At 35.2% G+C, this 26,065-nt stretch overlaps 2 protein-coding genes across 3 annotated transcripts in view; one reads left to right on the top strand and one right to left on the bottom strand.

The window, feature by feature from the left end:
- Positions 1 to 480: 480 nt before the first annotated feature.
- SCRN3 (secernin 3) lies at positions 481 to 21,606 on the bottom strand. 2 transcript variants are annotated; one of them, XM_069470720.1, is made up of 8 exons: positions 21,574 to 21,606; positions 19,089 to 19,258; positions 17,421 to 17,602; positions 16,646 to 16,845; positions 13,976 to 14,188; positions 5,287 to 5,449; positions 4,157 to 4,325; positions 481 to 965 (listed from the first exon to the last, which is right to left on the bottom strand). In XM_069470720.1, exons 2-8 carry the CDS (start codon positions 19,245 to 19,247, stop codon positions 795 to 797), a joined length of 1,257 nt encoding a protein of 418 aa, XP_069326821.1. In that variant the 5' UTR covers positions 19,248 to 19,258; positions 21,574 to 21,606; the 3' UTR covers positions 481 to 794. The 2 variants fall into 2 exon arrangements, with proteins under 2 accessions (XP_069326821.1, XP_069326812.1); XM_069470711.1 differs by having other exon boundaries at positions 21,558 to 21,601.
- A 53-nt stretch (positions 21,607 to 21,659) lies between these two features.
- Positions 21,660 to 26,065, top strand: part of CIR1 (corepressor interacting with RBPJ, CIR1) — a 38,723-nt gene continuing 34,317 nt past the window's right edge. Inside the window, exon 1 of the mRNA XM_069470736.1 lies at positions 21,660 to 21,821. Coding sequence (XP_069326837.1) covers positions 21,750 to 21,821 — 72 coding nt within the window. The 5' untranslated portion in view covers positions 21,660 to 21,749. The remainder of the gene's footprint in view (positions 21,822 to 26,065) is intronic.

Here is a 26,065-nt window from a genome sequence, read left to right on the forward strand (position 1 = left end):
ATTCTATTTCATTGTCGCTACACCTCATTTCTGTTTTTGTTTTTACCGAATGAACAGAAGTAAAAGATAAGAGAGATTTGAGACCCAGACACAGTATGTCTTAAGGTCGTGGTTCTTTTATCTCATTCTCTAATCTTTCAGACAAACTCTTCTAAAAAACATCTTATTAACATAAAAAGCTACTAAGGGGAATGGCCCAAAACTTGCTAGATAATTAGAGCTATAAGCTCATTCACGGTTCAGCCAAGGCTTGACAAAGAACATGTTTGAGTTTAATAAAAATGCATTTGCAGAATTAATATACTATAATGATGAAGACAATGTACACATCTAGAAAATTTTCTTATTTGAGCTGGTGAATATTTGCCTAAAGCACAAAAAACTGACCACTTGAGATGTTTTCCATTACTAAAGAAAAATCTTTCTTGATATAATTGAGAAAATGATTTGAGGGTAATACGTAATTATAATAAATATAAATCCATGCATCATCTTAATGTTTCCTTATTTACGCAGAATTGAGTACTTAATTATTGGGGCAAAACAGTTATTGTGGCTAAAGAAAATAACACAATGCCATTACCTGAAGTGACACCTGGCTATCCCATGACATATGTATCCAATTCCAATGTTGTTTTCTCAGTATTTCAGCAAGACTATATGTAGTTTTAATAGGCAAGATATCACTTGACTGCTAGTAAAGAATAATCACATCTGTTCAAATTAGATTTATATCATTTACCAAGGTTATAGGTTCTGACTTTCAGGAAGACTGCTGACCATTTATATGATCACTAAGAACTAATATTTGACTTATAAATTCTAATTTCATCTTTTGCACATTGAGAAAAGAGATTAACAATTTTATCTACGTTGAGATGCTTATTTTGAAGGATTAATTCCATTTCTTTGAATAGCTCTTTCTCCAGTTTCTTCATGTTGTCCAACATTGTTTTGGCTTTTTCCTAAACAATTAAAAATATAAAAATAAACTCATACATGACTTTAACCAAATTCCAACCCACCTCTACACAAGAATTGTTCGATCTGATTTCTACTTCTGGTTTGGCTCCCCTCCTATTCTTCTGAGATAGAAGGAATGAAATTCGTTGTAAAAAAAATCATTGCTTTAGATTGAGTTAATGCATTAATACTAAATTATTAGTTACTTTTAGTAGAAAAGGCAAGAATAATTATATAGGACTTGTCTATAAGCAAGAAACCTAAAGACAACAGAACAATTGAAAATCTGGTATTAATTGTATATGGAGAAGGTTGCTGAAAATTGAGGCTGAGATTTTTATCGCATGAGATCTTCTGGCCAGGCACAGTGGCTTGTGCCTGTAATCCTAGCACTTTGTGAGGCAGGAGGATCACTTGAGGCCAGGAGTTCAAGACCAGCCTGGGCAACATAGAAAGACCCCCATCTCTACAAAGTTTACAAAACCCACCTTCCAGGAGCAGTATTATGGGGAAAAAAAGAGCTGACAACTCTTGAGAACTCTCACAAGCAACGAGGGCTGTGTGAAGTCTGCTCAGGGAGGTGGAAAGGAAAATCCCTCCAGAGTAGAAGCTCTTAAAACATATCACTAAAGAACTTGAGCAAAGGCATGAAGAACCAGAGGGCTCATCACTGTTTACCATTTTGGGTTGGAAGGACAAGCCAAGGCCATGGAAATGGATGACACCGCCTGGCCCAGTGGATTGGGCCCTCGTTAGCACACTAAACTGGCTCCTAGTGCTTGCCCCTCACTCCACGCCACCAATATACAAAATAGCGTTTAGATTGTAGGTCAGAAGTGAAAACAAACCAGTCCCAGATAAAGCAGGAGTGACATCAAGAATTCATGGCAAATAGGAAATCTGGCAGAGCTCTTTGCTTTAAGCATAAATGAAATAGGGGAGGAAAAAAGGGCATGGCAACTATGCAAACATACTATAGACAAAAATAAATAGATAATTACCTGGAGCAAAACTCATTTAGTTCATTTAAATGTAGGGAGAAAGTAAATGTATATACTTTGACAAAGTAAAAGGAATTGTAGGGAAGAAAAATCAGGAATGGTAGAAACAGGAGAAAAGATGTAAGATGGCCAATCTTTTCTTTCATTGCAAGGAGTCAACTGATAGCTGCCTTTAGGCAGCCTTTATATTTCATTCTTACCTTTTCTTTTACTCTGGGGTAGAGGGTAAAGAGTAAGAGCAGGCTAAAGAGGCATGGGCATTATAAAATATCTATGCCAGAAAAAAAAATATTTAGGTTATTAAGTATGAAATGTCCAATTTCCTTAAGTACTAAGTTTGAGAGTTGATATCACTGACATTTCACTGTGACACTTCTTGTTTTATGTTTATTGTAAAGATACATCCTCACTCTCTCAAATGTATGTTTTGGCTTGTGATTATCTTTCACATTTTTTTAGAGAAATTTTTGTGAAACCATGGAACGTCAAAAATTCATGTTATTTTCAAATATGAGTTCCGTTGTAGAACCAATTCAACACAGACAGCTCCAAATATCAAAGAAGTGTGTGGGAAGGATGTAGCTAACAAATGCAAAGTATGTAGATAGTTTGAGAAGTTCCATTCTGGTGATTTTGATCTTGAAAATGAGCCACATGGGCAACCTGAGACCAAGGTGGATAATGATGAGCTGAAAGCTGTAGTGGAAGTGAATCCATCTCAACCGATGAGTGAAATTGGCAGCAAGGTCTGACGTTACTACTCCAACAATATTGGACCATTTGAAACAAATCAGCAAGGTAAAGAAGCTGGATAGATGGGTTCTGCATGAATTAAACAAGTGTCGGAAGAAAAATCCTCTCGAAACTTGCTTTTTTTTGCTGTCAGGACATAAAGGCAAACCATTTCTACACCGTACTGTTACATGTGATGAAAAATGGATAATTTTTGACAATCACAAAGTGCTTGGCACAATGGCTGGATAAAGATGAAATACTGAAACACAGCCCCAAACCGAGTAGTCATCAAAAAAAGCTAATGCTGTCTGTTTGGTGGGCCAGTGCTGGTATTGTCCACTACAGCTTCATGAAACCTGGTCAATCAATTACAGTGGATGTCTACTGCAACCAATTGGATAAAATGATGAAGATGCTTGTGATTAAGCAGCTCAGACTGGTCAGTAGAGACAGGCCAATCCTCTTGAAAGACAACACTTGACCACATGTCACACAAACAACGCTGCTCAACTACAGAAGCTGGACTTGGAAACTCTGTCATCCACCGTATTCACCAGACCGTGTACCAACTGACTACCACTTCTTCCAGGCTTTGGACCACTTCTTGCAAAAAAATATATTCAGTTCTCAACAAGCTGTGGAAAATGCCCTTTGCAATTTCATCACTACTCACTCTCCAAGCTTCTTCATAAACAAGCCACTGTTAAGATGGCAAAACTGTGTTGATAGTTTAGGCGCATACTTCAATTAATTATACTGCTTCTTGTTTGAGATATAATAAACTTCACTTTTGATTTGAAATTGGACATTTCATATTAAATGACCTATATATCTTATTTCTGTAGATGAGATTTTGTATGATATATTGCTCTTCTAAATGCTTATATTTTAAAATAATAAGCATATATCACTTTTGTAAAACTACAATGCATTATTTTAAGTCTCTGGGGTTTTAACTCATTTTTAATTAATTTTAATCTGGGACTATATGATTAAGAACATTATGTAAAAGACCAGGTTAATTGCCCTTCAGAGGCTTTGTGATTTTGGTGTGGGATATACACTCAGCAAGTTACTTAAACTCTCCTAGTCTCAGATTCCTTATCAGTAAATAGGGATAATAATAGTATCCACCTCATAAAGTGATTGTGAAGATTAAATGAAATAATCCATGTAAAACTACTATGGTGTGTGATATACAGTAAGTGCTTGATAAATGTTAGCTACTGTTATTATGTTTAATATATTAAATTTCTCTGAAAGATTCACAACATATGTATTCTTAAGGAAAGGTAAAAAAAATATATAGCTCTACTGTAGTCTGAGCATCTAAATTATCTCTAAACCTATTTTTTATATGAAGGAAGAAAAGCTAATACTCCAAAATTCAAAATATAGATTGAATAACACGTTAAACTATTCTTAATGATACAACAGAGAATATAATCTAATCATACCTTATTATTATCTATTACTTCCAATGCCTGTTGATGTTTTTGGTAGAGTGGGTGTCTTCTGTCAGGCTTAAAGTGTGGCTTCTTTGTAACTGGATCTTCAAATGTTGGTGAACTGGTATCCAACAGTTGTGATAAATGTGGCACAAATATGAAAGGCTTAAAAATGGATCTAGAAGAAAGATATTTATTAAATTGGTATGTCAATACATAAAAAGTATTCAGCATTATTCTAAGTCTTCCAAGATTCCCTATAATTAGAAGCTTCCATTAATGAGGCTATGTACTAAATTGTTCCTATCATATTAGTTATACTTACACCTGTCTTGCTTGGTACACTGGGATCTCCTTTGGGGCAAGAGACCATGCTTTATTTAGCCTTATATTCTCATGAATCTGACAGAGAGCCTGGCACATATACAGTGTCAGCAAAGTAATAGTTTGCCTTTCCTACTTCGAATTCCACACCTGGAGGTTAAGAACAACCCTCAATGTTATAGACTGAGGATTAGGACTTGGGGTGAAAATCAGCACCAATGTTAATAAGAGGGACACAGGTTTCATTCCATTTTCTTGAAAATAACTTTAATAATATGAACGACTATAACACTAAAAGTGAATATAAAATTATTTCTAAATGTAATGTGAATTAAGTTTTGTGAAAGATACTAATGACTTAAATCAAGATAGTCTATAAAAGTCTTACTTAAAATATAACTGGAACTACTTATATTTTATGTTTTACATGCATTTATATCCTATGTATGAGTGCATAAATAAATGTGGCACATCTACATCATTTAACCTTTTTACTGTTATTAGTCATCTAATGTTTGTAATATCTGAAATCTGAATAAGAAAACCTACCTACTTTATTTTTTTGACAATATTATTAATAAATACATCTGTGGGAAGGAAGAGAAACTATACAAGAAACTCTTAACATTTCCTTCCCATAAAAATGAGAACAGCTATACATACATGGAACCTACACACTAAACCCTGAACAGAAAGTACGTCTAAAATTTATTCTATTTGTGTAACAAAAATTTAGCCTGACAAGATTATCAACACACTAATGGTTCTACCCATCCCCTGATCCCCTGCTTGCTGATAGTATTTTGTGATTTTACCTCTCAGGATCAGGAGTTCCTGTAAAGAAGTGAATGCAAGGAAGGTTGGAGTCTTGAGGTAAAATAGAAACCATGCTTGCAGTGGTCAGGAATTCACCCTCCATATTAATGCCACTTGGTTTATCACGGAGAATTTCCATCATTGTTTCAAAAGTTATATTTCCTAGAGAAAAATTTGAAAAACCATCAAATACATATGCATATACAGATGCCTTGCAAATATGAACTGCTTTCTCTACTGGTAATATATAATCGGAGGTATTGGTCTTGGAATAAATTAAGTAAGAGATCGACTATAAACAAACTTTGTATCAACTGCGATTAGACCCTCATTCCACTGTCACAATGAAGATTTTTTTAAAAATATATAAAATATTGCAAAGTCTCAAAACCACTGTAACAGATAAAAATTTCTAAGAAGAAGGAATCAATAATGCAAAAATACACTCAATCCTAGTACCCTTAAATAATTTTTAAGGCATATTTAGTCAACGATGAATTAATGATATCAATAACTATTATCTGAGTCTACCCATTTTGGAACCAAATATTAAGAGAATATTATGCTTAGTTTCCAATATTATACAAGATATTCTTTACAAAATAAATTATTTTCCTATAATAGTTTCTGTGCCTGACAATAATCTTAAACAAAAGTGTGAACTGTAATCTGAGCAGAATGAAGAAGACAAAATATATTATTGGTTAATAGAATTTGTGCACAATTCTGCTGGACTCCTTTAAAAGCTTAAACATTCATTGTGTGTGATGAAATAATGTGTATGATGTAATACTGTGTGTGATTATATTGTTTTCTGCTTTCATATTTAAAGTTTAATATTTAAATGACATTTCTAAGAAAAGTAGAAAAAGCAGAAAACAGAAAAAATCTATTTTATCTCTTTAGTCAACACATGTCCCCAATTATAGAGAGTATCAAACTAAAGAGATAAAACTTATTTTATCTCTTTAAAAATACAACATGTCCCTGGTTGTAAAGAGCATCAGAATTCAATATTTGGAAGGCATAACCAAAAAATGTAAAAAGGACACGATGCCTTCAGATAGCTCTGCTCCATGCTCTATATATCCACAGTCAAAGATGTCCCTCAGGATCTACCTACCTCATGACAAAAAAAAAAATCTTACCCTACCCCATGTAGTCCCCCAAAAAGTAGCCTGTATTTCTTCTCATATGTCTCATGTCATTCTCTTCTCCAAAATTTATGACTCCCAATTCCTCCTGAATCAAATTAAAACTTCTTCAAATTAAAATGCACTACTAAGCTTGACTGAAAGAACCTTTTCCTATCCATCTATACACATTCCTGATCTTTTGTCTATATTGGTCCTAGATCTGTCATTAGAATACACATTCTTTTAATGACAAGGATGTGGAGGGGCCAAGATGGTGGACCAGAAGCAGCACATGCTACTTTCATGGTGAGAACTGAAAGTAGCAAGTGGATATTTACCTTCAGATAGATCATCTAAGAAAGAGCATTGGGAATCAACAGAGAGGCAACAGGAAGCTCCCAACATGAAGGAGATCTAAGAGGGGCAGCCCACTCCACGGGATGGAAGGTACATGGGGAAGGCACCCACATATGGGGAAGGAAAAGACAAGGGCTCCACACTCTCCCCACCCCCATGGACATTGCAATCTGAGCTGCGGAAGGACCCTAACAGCAGGTTGTCAGACTGACATAGGGAGCCTACTGGAGAGTGCGCAGTGGCATTGCTCTGGAGAGAAGGTACAATGGGGATCTACTGGCTTGCAACCCTAGGCGCTGGAGCTGGTGCCATTTTGACATTGCAGACCCAGAGCACTGTGTCAACTGGGAGTCAGATCTGTTTCTACTGCCTCTCCATCACCCCTGCTAGGCTGGGGAGGGAGTGAGGAGGCTGGGTGCTCACAAGCGTCCTGTGGGCAGGTGCCATGGGCCCCCACTGCCAATGGGGGACCTGGGTGGGGCAAACGCTTGGGTCACTGTGCATTGATCCCCACCACTGACAGTCCTGGGCGGGGCAGTGCTTAAGCCACCACAGGCCACCACCTGTGGACCTGACCTGGGGAGCACTCAGGCCAACACGAGCTGACAATGGCCACTGCTGACAGAACGAGGCAAGGTAATCACTCACTCTGCAGCACACCAACCACAGCACAACCACAGGGAAACAGTGAGACATGAGATGCAGAACACTAGTGTTAAAGGTCACAGTGCATCTGCCCCTCTCCTGCTGGAGTAGGGCTCAAGTGAGCCAACCACAAACCTTTCTCTCTCTTCATTAAGTAAGAGAGCTCCCCGCAGAGAAGAACAGGTGCACCACAAATCTATATGTCTTAAGCTGAGAGAAGAGGTCTCAGATGAGAAGGAACCAGCGTAAGAACTTGGCAACATGAAAAACTAAGCTGTTTTAATATCTCTAGAGGACCACAGTAGTTCTCTAGCAACAGACTCCAACCAAAAGGAAATTGTCAAAATGTCAGATGTGGAATACAGAATATGGATGGCAAGTAAGATCAATGGGATTGATGAGAAAGTTGAAAACCAACACAAAGAAACCAAAAAAGTAAACCAGGACATACATGAAAAATTCACTCAAGAAATAGATAAATATTTCCATATAAAATGGAAATATTTTCACATGGAAATCTTTAATTTTTACATGAAAATTAGTTCCAAAGAAACAAATAACTTTCATTTAAAATGGTTGATTGACCATAGGCATTTTTTTCCTCTCCTCCAAAACCCTACTTTAACGACAGTAAAGGGATGAGAAATGAAGCAACTCACAAAAACAAAGAGAATATGAAAAGCAAGAATCTCCCCCCATTCCCATGATAATATGGGGATTAAAAGAAAAAGTTCACAGCAAGTCTATACCCAAATTATGATTTTGTGACATTTCAAATTAAAAGAAAACTGACTTCCATATAAAATAATCTAATGTTCTACCCTTAATCATGCAAGCTACCAAGTATTCTATGTTAATGACAATAGATTTATACAAGTCTACATTTTCTTATCCAGTTCCTCCATAATATAGCCATACCTCCAAATTCAAGAAAAGTAATTTATTGAATTTATAGATAATTTGTTACAGGAGCAATATCTTTCTGTTACTTTTGAAAAACACAGGAAGGAAAGAAAACAGTGCACCTAAAAACAGCTCTTAATATTAAAACTAAACAGTAAAGCAAAAGCCTACAATCCACACCTATCTATCAGGCACAGAGCTTTAACATCTAGTGAGCTTTAAAAATGATTCAAATCTAAATTCCTATAAATGGCAAGTTTTTATAAAAACAGTGTCAGAAACATAACATTGTGATAATGCAGGTATTATGAGGATATTTTCTGTATTCAAAACCTTCAATTCTCAAAATGAAAGGAGGATTTACATGATCACTTGAGTAGGATAGCTGTAAGTAATCCACTAGCAAGCATTGAATAAGTACTGAGACTGCAGTGGCAGGGTTCAGTAAAATGAATGCAAAACACAGGGTATAATTTCATTGCAATTTAAACTAGTTATTTAAAATAAATGAGTGAATATAGATACAATTTGGATACACATGCAGCACAGTTAATAGCTATCAGGTAGGGATGGTTGGAAAGAAGAGAGGTAGGCTCTTTCTTCTATCTAGAAAAATCATAGTAAAAATTAACCATAATGTACTAGTAGACAATTTTCTCTCAAAGTATTAGGAAGACATTTATTCTTTTCACAAAACACAGAAAACTGGATGAACTGTATTTCACACTTGGGGAAAAATAAGTTTCATGTCAGATGCAATAGATTAATAGTAATATTTTTATAATAATAGTATAGTAATAGTATTATAATCATGTATACACTTCAAATCTATGATTCAATATTCTTAAATATAACTGAATTATTATAATGTATGAGCTAATTAATTTATAATTATTTCTATCTATTTTTCTTCCTTTTGTCCAATTATCCTAAACCTTAGGATTCTTGACATTTCCCTCTCCATGTTAATTATGTATTATTATACTTCATATTTTAAGAATATCTGCTCATTTCATTTCCTTAGCCTTTAAGTTTATTGTCAGAAAAAAGTATACAACAGTGATCTTTGTTAAACTACCTGAAAATTACAATGTAATTCAAATCAACTAACAATCCTTTGTTAATTTATTCAATACTTATTAAGCACACACAATATACTAGTGCAAGACTCTGAACCAGGTGCTGACAAAAAGATAAAGACTAGTAAGAAAGTCCATGATTTTTCAGTTTCATAGAAAAGATAAATGAAGAGCACAAGCACATACAGTTTCCTCATTTGTAAAATGAAGATGATATCTACTTCACATGATTGCTTAAGGAAGATAAAGTAAGTAAATCACTTAGCACAGTGTCCCGTCCTTGATAAGCATTTAATAAATGGGAGTAGGTGTTGTTGCAACCAACACTTTTGATCTACTTTTATAATAAATCTAAAATTAAAGTCCTTAGTATAACATGCTTTAGCATTTTCTACAAACCTATACATATATAGAAAAAAAAAGATTGTTTAAATAACCTATTTATAAAATGACAAACTAACATTAAGAAACTTTATAGAAAATTTTTCAAATACTAAGGTATTCTTCTGGAAATTAAAATATAAGTAACATATCAACTACTTTGAAACAATCATATTAAGGCAATATAAAAATATTATGGCAAACTTTTTTCAATCATACCAAATAACTAAGATAGCATTAACTTGTTTAATGAATAACTGAGAAGCAAATATCAATCATTGACTAATCTGTCCCTGAGTATTTGCTTTCTGATTGATCTCTAGAACCATTTTATCCTTCCAGTGAAGGAGGGTATAATGGTAACATATTTTTATTAATGAAATGACCCTTTTAGCACTTATCTGCCACTTAGTAATCTAAATAAAAGTTACTTTGCTGGAATTATTTGGAAGCAAAGGGAGAAAGTACATTAGAAATTATTTTTAAGCGTTACTAGTAACCCAATATAAAAATGGAAAAAATATATACTAACAGGCAACTTATTAAAAAATTACAATTTTTCAATAAATGAGAATATGTCTAATCTCACTAATAAAAAATACATATATTAAAATAATAGCATGCCATTTTTGTCTACCAAATTTATAAAGGTTGAAGAAACAATATCCTATATTGGTAAGTATATTAGAAAATGAGCACTCATTGCTGATGGAAATTTAAATTGACGTAATTTTTCTGGTGGTCCATTGGCAATGTATTTCCAAAGCCTTAAAATATGCATATACTTTGACCCCACATTCTACTTCTAAAAACTCATTCTTAGAAAATAATCATGAATGTGAATATAAATAAGCTATTGGCATGGAGAAATTAAAAATAACTTAAATATTAAGACAGATTTGATAGCTAAAGTATGATTCATATAATCAATCTTTATTATACAATGATTAAAATATTACCATATAGAAATAAAGGAGATAAAATAATAGAATATTATACATCTCTTAAAATGAGAATCATGTATTATAATAAAATTGAATGTTCTACATTATATATTGCTAACGAAAGAAAAGTTATGTGCATAAAAGTATAAATAGCATGCTATCATTTCTGTAAAAAAAGAAAAAAATACAAATACATATTTGTTTCATTAAGCATATATCTCTGGAAGAATATATAAGGAATTACCTATGGGAAAAAGAACTGAATATCTAGGGACAGAATAGGAAAGAGAGACTTCATTATATATTCTTGTGTACCTTTGAATATTGAATCATGTGAATATGTATATTTTTATAAGTAAAATAATGTCATAGAACATTAAATGACATAGGAAGGAGTTCCACTTTCAGCTTGGCTAAGTAAGCTCCTATCAGGCCAACCCTCCCTCAGATTAACTATGGACTTGGTACAAAATACAGAAAAACAACTGCCTGAAGGCTCTTTACGCTTAACAAACACGGGAAAATTCTGGAAGGGAGATAACAGTATGTTTCCCTTTAGCCTGGGAGAAGGCCACAATAAATGCTGTGCAATTCTGTGCAAGCAGCAGTAGAAAATCTTGTTCCTTCTGGCAGTAGGAAGTGAGGGGAGAATCCTATAAAGGAGAGAGTTATACATAATATTCTTTACCTGAATCTGAACAGTTCAGGAAAATATTGGATAGCAGGAGTCTACAGTCCATCATTTTATGTGGGGAAATGGTAATATATTCCTAGCCCATACTTAAAATATCAATTTCCCCAAATATTATTAAAATATTTTAAAGACATATATAATAATCTACCAAGAATCTCTACATAGTAGAAAGCATATAAAATACCAATTATATATTTATTTTAACACTCAGTGAACTTATAGTGATTGTGCTATGTGCAGCTCATAATAATAATGTATCTTATTCAATAAGAATTGCATTTATTTTCTATATTGCAAAAAACATTTACTAGAATGTAAATAGGACTTCTGCTTCCAACCATGAAGGAGAAACAAGGCCCATAATTACCCTCCTGTAAATAAACAGAAAACTGGACAAAATAAATGCAACTGTTTTTGGACATTGGACTACAGGTGTATAGGATTATGATCCCTGAGAGAAAGGAAACAAACAAGGTAACTATTACAATCACATTGACTTTCTTGTTGGAAGCAATTTCTAGACCATAGTGGGGAGAGGTGGAACCTAGGCATAGTTCAAAGATACTCTAAATTGAGAAAGTAGAGATCAAAGTTCAGGGAGACCAGGGTGGCTAGAAAATGCAGAGCAGAACACCAGAGAGAAGGAAACTACTCAAAGAAAATGTTCTCAAAATCTGTAAAGTGGTTCCCTAGAGCTTTTGACAGAATACCAATTGGCATACACACATAAGGTGAAACTCCACATGGCCAAACAAAGAATAATTTTTTTGTTTGAGAAATTAGCAATTGTAAGTTTTAAAAAGTTCATAAAGCTAATACTAGGCTGGGAATTTTTCAAGTTCCCAACAGCTGGAGTAGGAAAACCTCGCTCTTAATACACAGGGCATTGAGTGGAGATCACAAAGGGATTACATGCCTTAGCAAACTAGTCCCAGATTAAAGTTACTCTAAAGATACCATAGAAAAGCTTAAAAACAGGCTTAAAAGGGATGAAACTGTTACATAACTTAACTAACTGCTAAAACAAAGTCTAATACTGTTTAAAGGTATAAAACAAAGTTCAGCATTCAATAAATAAAATCACAATGCCCACCATCCAAAGATTACTAGACATGAATAAGCAGGAAAATGCAAACCTAAACCAGAAGAAAATTAAATCAACAAAAAAGACCTAGATATTAAAGAGATGATGAAGTTAACAGGCAAGAATGCTAAAACAATTATTATAAATATGCTGAATATGCTCAAGGATTTAAACAAAACTTGAAGGTAATGAATAGAGAAATGGAAGTTATACAGAAAGAGCTAAATGGAATTGGCAGAGATAAAAAATATATGAAATGAAAATATTACCAGATGATATTAACAACAGATTAAATAATGTAGAAAAAAGTATCAGTGAACTTGAGGACATAACTCGAAACTATTGTGGTAGACGTAGAAACTACATCCTTTCATCCGAACCCCCATTTGACTTAAATGTTTTTGATGGCAGTTACATGTTGATTCATTAAGCAGATTTCTAATTCGGATGGGAAATTTGGGTAAAATATAATTATTTGTTATATCAAATATTCACATAGTGAGTACAGAAATACAGGTATGCTAGAATCTTGTGTGGTTTACTGATTCTAAACCAGTGTTTGACACACAAAGGTAGCTTCAGCTGAGCCTGCAAAATACTTGTGGCTCAGAATTCAATCTCTCACAAGAGACTACTGATCCATAGGCTAGGGCAGCAGGCAGCTCAATTCCAGACTAAAACTAAAACACTGGGCAGGTAGTAGAGTCGCATTTTCAGTAGTAGCCTTAGTAAGGAGTCCAGTTCCTACTCCCTAAATGGAACTTTCACCTAGACACCTATATTCTCATGGAGGCTTACACTCTAGCCTCTAAGGCTTTCATCTGGTCCATAATTCCCCCTTGACACAGAGATGACGAGGAATGTGTGGGGAGAAGACACCTCAAGTTTTGCTAACATTATGAGTCCTCTCTTCATTTTTGGTAACTGGTGAATTCCTCTTCTTGTATCGAACTTAGCTATATATGTCTTTAATGTTTAGATATTTTATTCAACATTTCTAAAGTTCTGGATTAGAAAAGGGGCATTCTTGTATCTGTTCAGTTTGTCTTCTTGGCCAGAAGTTCTAGAGATAACTTTTGTAATAAGAAAATAACCAATAAGAGTATTATCAAGAGATAATAAAAGAAGCAGCAGCAAGAGTCAAAGAAGACCATCTCCATGTTCCAATTAATTCTGAGGAGAAAAGTAATCCCAAATTTATTTTAAGAATATTAACAGGAGATTAAGAAAATAGGCTCTAAGGATTGAGAATCTGAACATGCCCTTTAAAAGAATCATTACTCTCTCACAACTGTATGTCACTTATCTCAAAAATAACTTATAATAAATATCATAATATTTTCAGTTTTAATAAAGCTATATTTTCACTAAGTATAATTCCTCAAAACAGATTTTATCATTTCCACATTATATCTACACAAAATGTAATTTGTCATTCTGATATTATTTAAATGATAAAAATTACCTTTGTGTTTATTTAGAAGTCTGTAGCCCTCACAGTATCTGCCTGATGAAGTCATCATCTTGGCTGTGTCAAGATAAGAGTATGTTGCAGCAAAATCAAACTCCTTTTTACCATCCCACCAACCTTTCTGCTTAGCATAGTTCCTCATGTCTGGGTGTTCCCGATCAATCTTGGTTGTTATAGAAAACTGATTAGAAATATTACGAACTCCCTCTATTTTCAAAGAAGAAGAGGAGGAAGAGGAAAAGTCATATTTAACATAAAGCATCTATCTATAATTGTGATTCTTAATCACTATTTAAATGTAAATATAGACTTCTACGTGTATCTATGACATATTCAGAATAAAAAGTGAATTACTTTTTAAAACTAAACTTTTTATTTTGAGATAATTATAGATTCATATGCAATCATAAGAAATAACACATTGTACCCTTTACCTCGGTTCCCACAATTGTAACATCTTACAAAACTATAGTATAATGTCACAACCAGAATACTCATATTGATACAGTCAAGGTAAAGAATACTTCCATTGCTACAAGAATCCCTCATGTTGCCCTTTTATTGCCACTTATTTCCCTACCCCCAATCCTTCATTAACCCCAGGCAACCACTGGTCTGTCCTTCATTTCTATTGTATCATTTCAAGAATGTTATATAAATGGAATAATACAGTATATAAACTTTTGGCTATTTTTACTCAGCACAACTCTCTGAAGATTCATGTAGGTTACTGTATATAGTACATCAACAGTTCATTCCTTTTTATTGCTGAGTAGTATTCCATGGTATGAATATATTATAGTTTGCTTAATCATTCACAAGTTATAGGACATCTGAATTGTTTTCTGTTTTTGGCCACCATGGAAAAAGCTGCTATAAATATTTGTGTACAGGTTTTTGGATAAATATATGTAAATTTTTTATTTCTCGCAGGAGTGCTATTGGTAGGTCATATGGTAATTACAGTTTTTTAAAAGACTGCCAAACTATTTTCCAGAGTGACTGGCTGTACATTCTTATGAACAATGTATAGATGAACCAGTCTCCACATTCTTGCCAGCATTTGGTGATGTCATTATTTTTTAAAAATTTTATTCACAGTTTATACTTGAAAAATATCATTTTTATTTTAACTATTTTAATTATTCTGACCAGAGGTATAGTGAGATCTAATTGGGGTTTTAGTTTGCATTTTCCTAATGGCTAATGATACCGAACATCATTTCTTGTGCTTATTTGACATTTGTGTATTCCTTTGGGTCAAATGTCTCTTTGTACCTTTGGCCTATTTTCTAATTAGATTTTATTTTACTTTTGAGTTTTGAGTGTTCTTTATATAGTCTAGATATTAGTCTTTCCTATGAATTACTTTTTTTTAAAGACATCATAAATACATCTAGAACAGAAATATAAGCCTTCCAAAAATATTATGGCACTAAGTTATAAACAAAAATTTCAACTAAAATACAAAATATAAAAGCAATAAAAGCCTGTCCTAAAGAGATTATAATAAATTAAACATATCATGATAAATAAAAATTGATGTTTTAAAATAAATTAAAATGACAGTCTGCCAAGTACAAATCAATTAAATTACTCTAATGAAGTCATACTTGGGATATTCTCACTACAAAAACCAGACTTGAGTCATGATACAATCAAAGACAGAATTTTCTATCTAACAGATAATTCCCTACAGTTTAACAATTTAGTTCTTGGGCTCATTTAATTATAGAAAGAGAAACCAGTTGGCAAAGTTAATCTACAACTAGATAATCAGACCCAATAATGAAAGTGTTAATTTTGAATATCCATGTGGGGCTTTCTCAACAGAATGTATTTTATTCATTTCTCTCTCGCATGTAGCACTTTTAATAAAATAAAAAGGGCTTAATGGTACAATCAGGCCAATTATCACAATAAGAAAAATAGTCTAAGTTCAATTTTATACATTTATAAGCATACATGCAAAACATAAAATATCCATTAAAACAACTGGGAGGTTAGAAGCACGTGATTATGCTTGAACACAAGGCTGTGCTCTAGTGAAAGAACACTGAGGTGAGAATCAGAATGGAAAGATTTAAATTTTAAGTCTTTCACTCACTACTTGAAGTCACTTTACATCTTTGGCTTTCCTCACTTCAAAAATTAGAGGACTATATGATCACAAAGAACCCATGGGAAAGAAAAACCAAAGCATTCTAAAAGAAATTGTTATTTTATTCAATGATATCAAATTTTTATGTTTTACTATTATATCAACATATCCTTTCTAACTACCAACCCACAAATACCCATCCCCTAAGCCTACTCCCATTTCTTCACCTCCACTTTTACACATGATAAAATTTTACAGTGAAGCTCAAAGTTAGAAGAGGAAGAAATGGTAAGGGGTTATTAAAAAGAGAAAAAGTACCATAAAACAGCAAAGAACTGCTGCAAAGAAAGTATATACTATGAAATTCATATTGCCAAATCTAATGTTCTCTTTTTATCTTTTTCAAGAAAGCTCTTCATAGTGCTCTTTCACTGCTCTTTCAAATTTTTAATTTCTCTTGCAGTTATTACATTGGATTATAAATCTTGACAATTAAATGCAATATCTGCAATTAAGGGCATATTTTATTAATTGTAAAACAAACCACAAAAAGTTATCCTTACCTTGTACTTTTTCTGCTGCCCAGTACTTCCCTGCAGTTTCCAGAATCCAGGCTTCATTCCTATCAGCTATCAAGAAACTGTTGTGATAGCTAAAGAGCATCCTACCCTCTGTACAATTTCCACCCTGGCCATATTTTTCTAATAAATCAACAATCACATTGAGGGCTTTTTCAGCTGTATCAGCTCTTTCAAGGCCAAGTCTAAAATAAAAATATTAAAGTTCTCAGATTAAAATAAATTTCCATTATTTTTCTGAAATAATTTCATGCTCATGAGACTTTGTGTTTATATTCAAAGTAAAAATACTTTCAAGTTAACAGATAAAATGAAATCTAACTTTTAAACTTTTCCTTCTGAAGTCAGTTTAGAATCATGAAAACAAAGTTTCTAGAGTCAAATGTTCAAATTCCAACTTGGTAATTTGTTGGCAAATTACTTTATCTCTGAACATCAGGTATCTCATTTGTAAAATGAGCCTAATAACGCATGAAGTTATTCTGAGAATTAGTTAAGGCATGATACACAAGTACATTAGGTACTTCCAATGAATCATAATTTCCAACTCCATCCCTTCTCCCAATTAATAGTATCTGAGAGTCATGAATTGCATGCTGGTATTCCAAAGCATTTTTGTCACAAACTATAAAGTATCAAAGTAAAAAAAAAAAAAAAAGAAGAAGAAGAAAAAGAAATAGGAAAATAAAACAGGTAAGAGTTACATCAAAATTTAAAATTTAGACAAGTTCTATAGTACAAAATATAACAGAAAAATAACCTGACGAGGTCCATGCCCAGTAGTGCTTCTTCATTACAAACTTCTTCTCTTCCCCATACAGCTTCATTTCCAATGCAAACTCCATGCTCATTGGCTCCCATTTCTGCCCCCCACAACCATGCTGGGCGACTAAGGACAACAGCATATGTTTCAGGAACTTGATCAATTTCTATATAAGTACACTGTAAAAAAAAAAAAAAAAGTCACAGCAAGAATCACAAAACCAAAAAAATTATCAAAATCCAGAATTTAAAAAAATCAACCAGAATACATGACCATTATGAAAGAAGTGAAATATAACTTAATAGAAATTTTCACTAATAAAAGCATTATCCTTAAAACATATTCAGAATTGGCCCTTTGCTGAGCATCTTCTATTATAAAGCACTCTGCCAAGAGATATATTAAAGATGAATCAGATACAAATCTTGCTTTCAAGAAACTAAGACTTGTGCACATTAACTAAGATACAACAAAATATAAAGTATAAGAGCCATGAGGTGAAATAAAGATGGGGTGCTAAAGACGCTCAGGAGAGAGATGATTTCTATTATAGTTGTGATATCCTAAAACATTTTTTGTAGAGGAAGATGTATGTGAGTTGAAGCTTAAGGAAGCAGTTCTCAACCTCAATGTCCAGTGTTTCTTGATTAGTGATGTAAGTACCTATATGGTAGCCATTAAATTCAAGAGTATTGCCATAGAATCCCATGTCACATGTCAAAGTCATCCATCAGGTATATCCATAGCAATTAAAAGAATGAGAATCACTGGTTTACAGGATAGGCCAGATTTAAATATGAAGAGATAAAGTGAAAATGGTAACCCAGATGAATAGTCTCAGAAAAAAAAAAGGCAGAGTATACAGAAAAAATCTAATATTTAATATATTTTAATATTAGAATATCAATAAAATAAATCCAAAGAGTATAAATTAGCAACAAAAGCATAATGTGAAATTCTCACTTTAAGCTCCATGTTAAATACATTTTTAAAATTAATTTTTAAAGGATCCTTTAATTAATGTGTATACTACCAAGTGACTGAATAAAATGAATGTTGATAGTTATCACAGGGCCTAATAAACCTTTTGCGATGTGTCATAAGACTCTTACTCCCAGAGTCTGGAATGACTTTTCTATTCTACACCAGAACCTATACCAATTCAGAATTAGAATCCTTTTTGTCCATCGAACTCTAGCTAACCCCAATTCCTATGGAGCCTTCCTTGATCCCCAGTTTGAATTAAATGTTCCTTTTCTGTTGCTACAGCATGCTGCTCTTACTTAAATCTGGCATTTAACCATCCTCCTTTATAATGGGGATAGTTGCACACATATCCTATTCCTATACTAGACTCTAAGCTCCTGGAAGACCAAGTCCAAGTCTTGACAGCTGACTTTAAATCCCTTGCCCTATCATGCTTGCATATGGAAAGTATTCAAATATTTGATCCATAATTGAACACGTTTTATTAGTATTCTTTCAACTTCCTCCAAATCATTTAAATAAAAGACCGAAAGTTTATTTCTGACTCAAATTATTTTTCAAATTTAAATTCTTGAATTGTAACTTCTATAGTCTCTGCCAAATTGCTAATGATAGAAATAACTCTTTATTATATTTCTTTAAAAAACATATTGCTAACACAACATGTATTTCACCTACCTTAAGATGTTCTTCCAAGTTATCATGAACTGCAGCAGGAAAATAAACTACCTCTTGTACTTCATCGCAGAGTCTATCCGAATTTTTTCCAAAAATAATCCTGTTATCAACTGTTGTTGGAGGTAATGCCACGAAAGTGTCACAGGAAAAAGTTTCCATTTTTTAAAAAACTAAAAATTGTACAGAAGTTTTAAAATAAAAAGAGAAAGCATTTTTTAGTATATTAAAAACCAAGAGTTTTACTCAATGACCAAGGAATATTATTTCCATATCTAATTAAGGATGTTCATTAAAGTTTTAAATTTCATATACTATAGTATAAAAATCAGTAAGCATATGACTTAGGACTCAATCTTGTACTACAAGAGTCAATAAGAAAATGGCAATGAGAACTACCTTCTTCTAGTCTATAGTTCAAATTATTCTCTAAGATCTTTCTCTCCTGAAGCCTTCCCTGATTTTCCTTTCACTATTTCCATATTTGGGGATCCCTGTACATAGCTCTACTGTTGTATAAGGGTATATTCTACTATATTTGTGTACGTATATGAGTTCCCTTACTGGACTGTGAGATCCTTGAGGGCTGGGGATATGCCTTATTAATCTTTGTATTCTCATTGCTGGACCTTATCTTATGTACCCACTAGTATTTCCTCAAAGGAAAGAAGAAAGGGTCTCCTTTGAGCTGGGGAAGAATGCACACAGATCATAATACTTAAGATTGAATTTTGAAACAGACTCACTTCGTATTCTGACAAATACAAAAAGATGTTCATATAATTCCAAATTATTGATATTTCCAGGAGGAAGTTCACATATATAATTTACAAATCCTAAAATTGTATACTTTAATATCTAGATTATCTCTTCAATTGTAATTTGGAAAATCTCAAATCCTCAGTTTTTATAGAACACCTAAGTGTCTTATACTTTTTATTTTGCTTTCAGAATGGACACAATGTTTTATAGTTTCCTTCTTTCCTTTATTTAATAATGCCCAAATCTTTAACATGGCTTTACATAGGCAGATACTAGTAATTTAAAAACAAAATTTAAATGTAGTAAGTGTTTCATTTTAAAAAAAGCGGTGGCTCACACCTGTAATCCCAGCACTTTTGGGAGGCTGAGCTGGGAAGACAGCTTGAGGCCAGGAGTTTAAGATCAGCCTTGGCAACATAGTGAGACTCTGTCTCTACAGAAAATAGAAAAGTTATTTTGGGTGTGGTGGTGTATGCCTGTAGTCCCAACTACTCTGTGCACTCTACACTGCACTCTAGCCTTGGCAAGAGTGAGACCCTGTCTCAAAAAAGAAAAGAAAACAAAATGACTAAAGAAACAAAAAACTTCAGCTTGAAACTCCTAAGGGTTTTTCTCTTCTCCCCAGTGATGGGAAGACAGAGGGTCATGATTGCTTCTGTTTTGTTTTGGGGTTTTTGTTTTTGGGATTTTTTTTTTTTTTTTTGCTTCTACTTTAATGGATGCAAATGTTCTTTTTTGTGTGTATTTCAACCTTTATGTCCTGAACCTCCTTCTATTTGTGTTTCAAAGTTAGTTCCACCACTACATAACTTCAGCAGGCTGTTTGATCTGCTCTTTGCCTCTTGCCTCATGAGTAAAACAAAATATATTACTTGATGGGGTTGTTATGAGAACTTAATAGGGCAACATATTAAGAGTTTTGCAAGTACATGGAACATAGTAGACACTAACATGAAAGCTGTTGCTGTTATTATTTGGTAGAAGAGTGTCTCACAAATGTCTTATTCTTAACATCACCCCGTTGGAGAACTTGGTTGGTGGATCACCTACAGCAGTAGCAGCCACATCCACTCAAAATTCTGGAGTCCCAAGGGCCACATCAAGCTGCACTGGATGTGACCTGAGCTATCTAATTGGGGTAGTAGGGAAAGCTAAGGAAACTTGTCGCCTAGTTATAAATAGCATCTAACTCATTAAGGAGGTGAAGTCTTGAGAGCCTTTACTAATTCTTAACGCGCATTCATCATTCAGCAGATTTTTATCGAACATCTTTCTGCGCCAGGCACCATATAGCTGGAAATAGATGGGAACAAAATAGACAGGGCCTCCGCTCTTGTGTAGCTGTCATTCTATTCTATTCCTTTTAGTCCACCGAGCGCGTTCAGAAACATCACATCGTTGGATCCTCACAAACGTACTACAGTTAGGGCAAGAATTACTATGACTATCTCCATAACACAGATAAGAAAACCGATGCAGAAAAGTTTTTGCAACTCGAGTCAAAGTTCACAGAAACTAATGGGCTCAAACTTCAAGCACCTCTTGCAGAAGAGCCGCCGCCGTCCACCCCGCACCCCAGCCGGTGGCGCTCTAATGGCAGCGGGCGCAGCTGGGCCTAGAGCCCCTTAATTAGGCAGCGCTGCGCATCCGTTCGGTCTTCCTCTGTCCTACCTCAACTGTGCACGCCCCTCCCCCGTGCACGCCCCTCACCTGGCCTCCCAGATACCTGAAGAGACAGGCGGAGGGCGAGAAGTGGCGGCTACCGGCTCCAGCTGCCGGAAGCTGTTACCTTTGACCCCGGAAGTTCTCGCTGCCGCTAGAAGCGCAGTTCCGGTTAGGCGGCGGAGTTTGTTTACGGTGCTTCCAGATCTAGCTGCCGCTTTCCCCAGCTCAAGCTCCAAGATGGGGAAATCCTTCGCCAACTTCATGTGCAAGAAGGACTTTCATCCCGCCTCCAAATCCAATATCAAAAAAGTGAGTAAAGAGACCCGGGGAGGGATCTGGCCCACGGCGACTGGCTTCCCAGAGGCTGCGGGAGGTGGGAGTGGTGGTGTCTCCGAGACGCCCAAGACAATCCCCTCTTCTCCATGCCTAAAGGCCTGATGTTCTTGCCCTCTTCTCCTCTGAGCAACTAACGAAGCGGGTCCTCAGCGTTCGTTCTGCATCAGCGAGAGTCGGGCAGCTCACGGGAGCTCGGTCGGCCAGAGTGTAAATTCTTAAGATGTTAAGACTGTTGCTAAGAATTCCTCAGTTCTTCTCTCAGCTGACTCTATCTTTTCAGATCCCAGGGATTACGACTTATGAGCTCTGTTCTCCTGTGCAAAGAACACTTTCTATTTATTTAAGACAGATCTTAAAAAAGAAATTCGCTCGATTATGTAGTGTCTATTTGATGACCTCGCTGAAGTTTAGCGTTTTGAATAATTACAGGTGTTCTAGGTGCAGTACCTTGCTGAATATCATAGCAATGAAAAGCAGAATAGTGAAGGAGAAAGAATCAGGGCTTTGGAGTCAGACCTAGATTCTAGTTATTCCAGCACAGTCACTTTCAGCCTTAAGACCTTGCACAAAAATATCTCTTATTTTCAGTCTTTTAATCTATAAACTAATGAGATTGACTTATAAAATTGTGAGGATTAATTGAAATGTTATAAAGGATTTGAAACAAAGTAGGCACCTATCACTGTGCCCACCACATAGAGGTGGTGCTAAGATGTTAATTTTCCTTAGCATACAAACTTGTGAAAATGAACTAAGCTTTTAATCGTTTTTAAACGATTATAGTTATAGTTATAGTGATGATGAGATTTTTCTACACTCCCCTCACTTCCAGGCCAGTGCTCCTCAACTTTTTCTCATTATTGTCTTTTTAAGGAACCTTTTTAGATATTTTTTTCCTATTCAACCTCCCATGAAATTTTGATACCACAGATGTATGTCTATTTATGAACTGTATGTATGTACATAAACATACAGTTTATATAAAAGTTTACATAAATTCATTAACTTAGAGTTGAGTTTTTTTCCCTGCTTCCCCCAAGTACCAATGTCTACACCTTGGGGATTAGCTATATTCCCCCTATTAAGAGTTTATGCAGTGAAGAAGACCCCTAAGGCAATCACAGCAACAACAAAAATAAATAAATGGGACCTGATTAAATTAAAAAGCTTCTGCACAGCCAAAGAAACAGTCACGAGACCAAACAGACAGCCTACAGAATGGGAAACAATTTTCGGATGCTACACATCCGATAAAGGACTGATAACAAGAATCTATTTAGAACTCAGGAAAATCAGCAAGAAAAAAATCAAACAACCCTATCAAAAAGTGGGCAAAGGACATGAACAGAAACTTTTCAAAAGAAGATAGACTAATGGCTAACAAACATATGAAAAAATCCTCAGCATCTCTAATCATCAGGGAAATGCAAATCAAAACCACAATGAGATATCACTTAACTCCAGTGAGAATGGGCTTTATCAAAAAGTCCCAAAACAATACATGTTGGTGTGGATGCGGAGAGACAGGAACACTCGTACACTGCTGGTGGGACTGCAAACTAGTGCAACCCCTGTGGAAAGCAATATGGAGATACCTTAAACAGATACAAGTAGACCTACCATTTGATCCAGCAATCCCATTATTGGGCATCTACCCAAAAGAACAAAAGATATTCTATTACAAAGATGTCTGCACCCGAATGTTTATAGCAGCACAATTCACAATTGCAAAGATGTGAAAACAACCCAAATGCCCATCAATACATGAGTGGATTAGTAAAATGTGGTATATGTATACCATGGAGTATTACTCAGCTATAAGAAATAACGGTGATATAGAATCTCTTTTGTTCTCCTGGAAAGAGTTGGAACCCATTCTACTAAATGAAGTATCCCAAGAATGGAAAAATAAGCACCACATGTACTCACCAGCAAATTGGTTTCCCTGATCATCACCTAAGTGCACATTTGAGAATGACACCAATTGGGTGTCGGGCAGATGTGGGAGGTGGGGGGAGGGGATGGGTGTATACCTACATGATGAGTGCGTTGCGCACCGTCTGGGGAATGGACACGCTGGAAGCTCTGAGTTGGGGGCGGGGGGCGGGGCATGGGCAATACATAACCTAAACTTTTGTACCCCATAATGAGCTAAAATAAAAAATAAAAAAAAAAGAATTTACGCAGGACGGGCGCGGTGGCTCACGCCTGTAATCCTAGCACTCTGGGAGGCCGAAGCAGGCGGATTGTTTGAGCTAGGAGTTCAAGACCAGCCTGAGCAAGAGTGAGACCCCCGTCTCTACTAAAAAAATAGAAAGAAATTAGCTGGACATCTAAATATATATAGAAAAAATTAGCCAGGCATGGTTGCACATGCCTGTAGTCCCAGCTACTCGGGAGGCTGAGGCAGTAGGATTGCTTGAGCCCAGGAGTTTGAGGTTGCTGTGAGCTAGGCTGATGCCATGGCACTTAGCCCGGGCAACAGAGTGAGACTCTGTCTCAAAAAAATAAAAGAAAAGAAAAAAAGAAAAAGAATTTATGCTCTAGACAAGGATTTCTTAACCTCAGCGCTACTGACATTCTGAGCTAGCTAATTCATTGTAGTGGGAGACTGTCCTGTGTATTGCTACATCCCTTGCCTCTTCCCACTAGATGCCAGTAGCACCCTGAGTTGTGACCAAAAAAAAATGTTTCCAGACATTGTCAGAATTGCCTGTGTTGAGAAGCACTGCTCTAATCAGAGGATTCTGTTAAGAAATAATTCATACCAGTAGCATAAGAATGGCACCCCAGGTTATGAAACAGACGAGCTTACTGATTTATTTGGGAATCAGGCTGCATCTTTATTTTAACCTGCTACAAGCAGTAGGGCTAGTTGGCCACATCTGATAAATAAGTCTTGGGGAAAGTCATAGGAATTTGGGTTTGCATGAGGATGAAAAGAACAGGAGGGGATGTTGATGACATATAAGAAAACTCTTGTCAGAATAAATTGTTCTTTAGTTTTTAGTTGGTGAGTTTGTTCTCTCAGAACCGACTAATCAGAATCGCACTTATTTCTGCATCATTTTAGTCATAGAATCAGGATTTTATACCTTGAAAGGTCTTTAGTAATCATCTAGCCCTATCTCCTCATTTTATAAATGTGGAAACAAATTTGCCAAGAGTTATACAGCTAGTTAAAGGTTGAACAAGAACTAGGATGTAGGACACTTTATTAGCCCAGGGCTTTTTCCACTATGACTATACCAGGCTGTGTTTGCATGGTTACAGTTACAGGAGGGAGAGGTTTGCTTGTATTTGGTTGGCTCAAGTAGCTTTTGATACCAAACACAGACATTTTCTTCCTCTATGTACTCAAAAGTTTAGCTGTTACTGTTTTTACAGGAATGAAGAGATGGAATTCAGGTGGTTGGTTTCATTTGCTGTTTTTTTACATTTAGAGACAAATATACCTGAGAAAGCATAATTTTTTTACTGGAACTTTTGACATTTAGCTTTATAAAATTCAGTGAAACAGCTTTCATACAAGAAAAAAGAAATGTACAGAGAATAACTTTTGCAAATCCACTATGAGAAATTCAGTAAATGCAGTTGCAGGCTTAGAACCTACATTCTTCTCATCTGTGTAAAGTGTCACGCAAAACAACCAAATGTTGGCCTCTTTGATCTTTCACACCTTTCTCAGGTTAGAGGAGAAGAATGAATTGTTTTTGTTTAATAGACCTTTCTAGGTAATTAACACTTTATTGGGGGAGAGGGTAACCTTTGGCCTTTTTTATTAACTAAGGATAAAGGAACTATTTTAAAATAAATAGAAAAAATAATAAATAAAGAGTCGGGGCTGGGTGCAGTGGCTCACACCTGTAATCCCAGTACTCTAGGAGGCCAAGATGGGCGGATTGTTTGAGCTCAGGAGTTTGAGACCAGCCTGAGCAAGAACGAGACCCCATCTCTACTAAAAATAGAAAGAAATTATATGGACAGCTAAAAATATATACATAGAAAAATTAGCCAGGCATGGTGGCGCATGCCTGTAGTCCCAGCTACTTGGGAGGCTGAGGCAGGAGGATTGCTTGAGCCCAGGAGTTTGAGGTTGCTGTGTGCCAGGCTGACGCCATGGCACTCTAGCCCGGGCAACAGTGAGACTGTCTCAAAAAAAAAAAAAACTGATCTCTTTCAGCTCCTTATTAAAATATTACAGGATTAAGTCCAGG

This window comes from Eulemur rufifrons, chromosome 1, assembly GCF_041146395.1.
Source record: "Eulemur rufifrons isolate Redbay chromosome 1, OSU_ERuf_1, whole genome shotgun sequence".
In the NCBI taxonomy this organism is placed as follows: domain Eukaryota; kingdom Metazoa; phylum Chordata; class Mammalia; order Primates; family Lemuridae; genus Eulemur; species Eulemur rufifrons.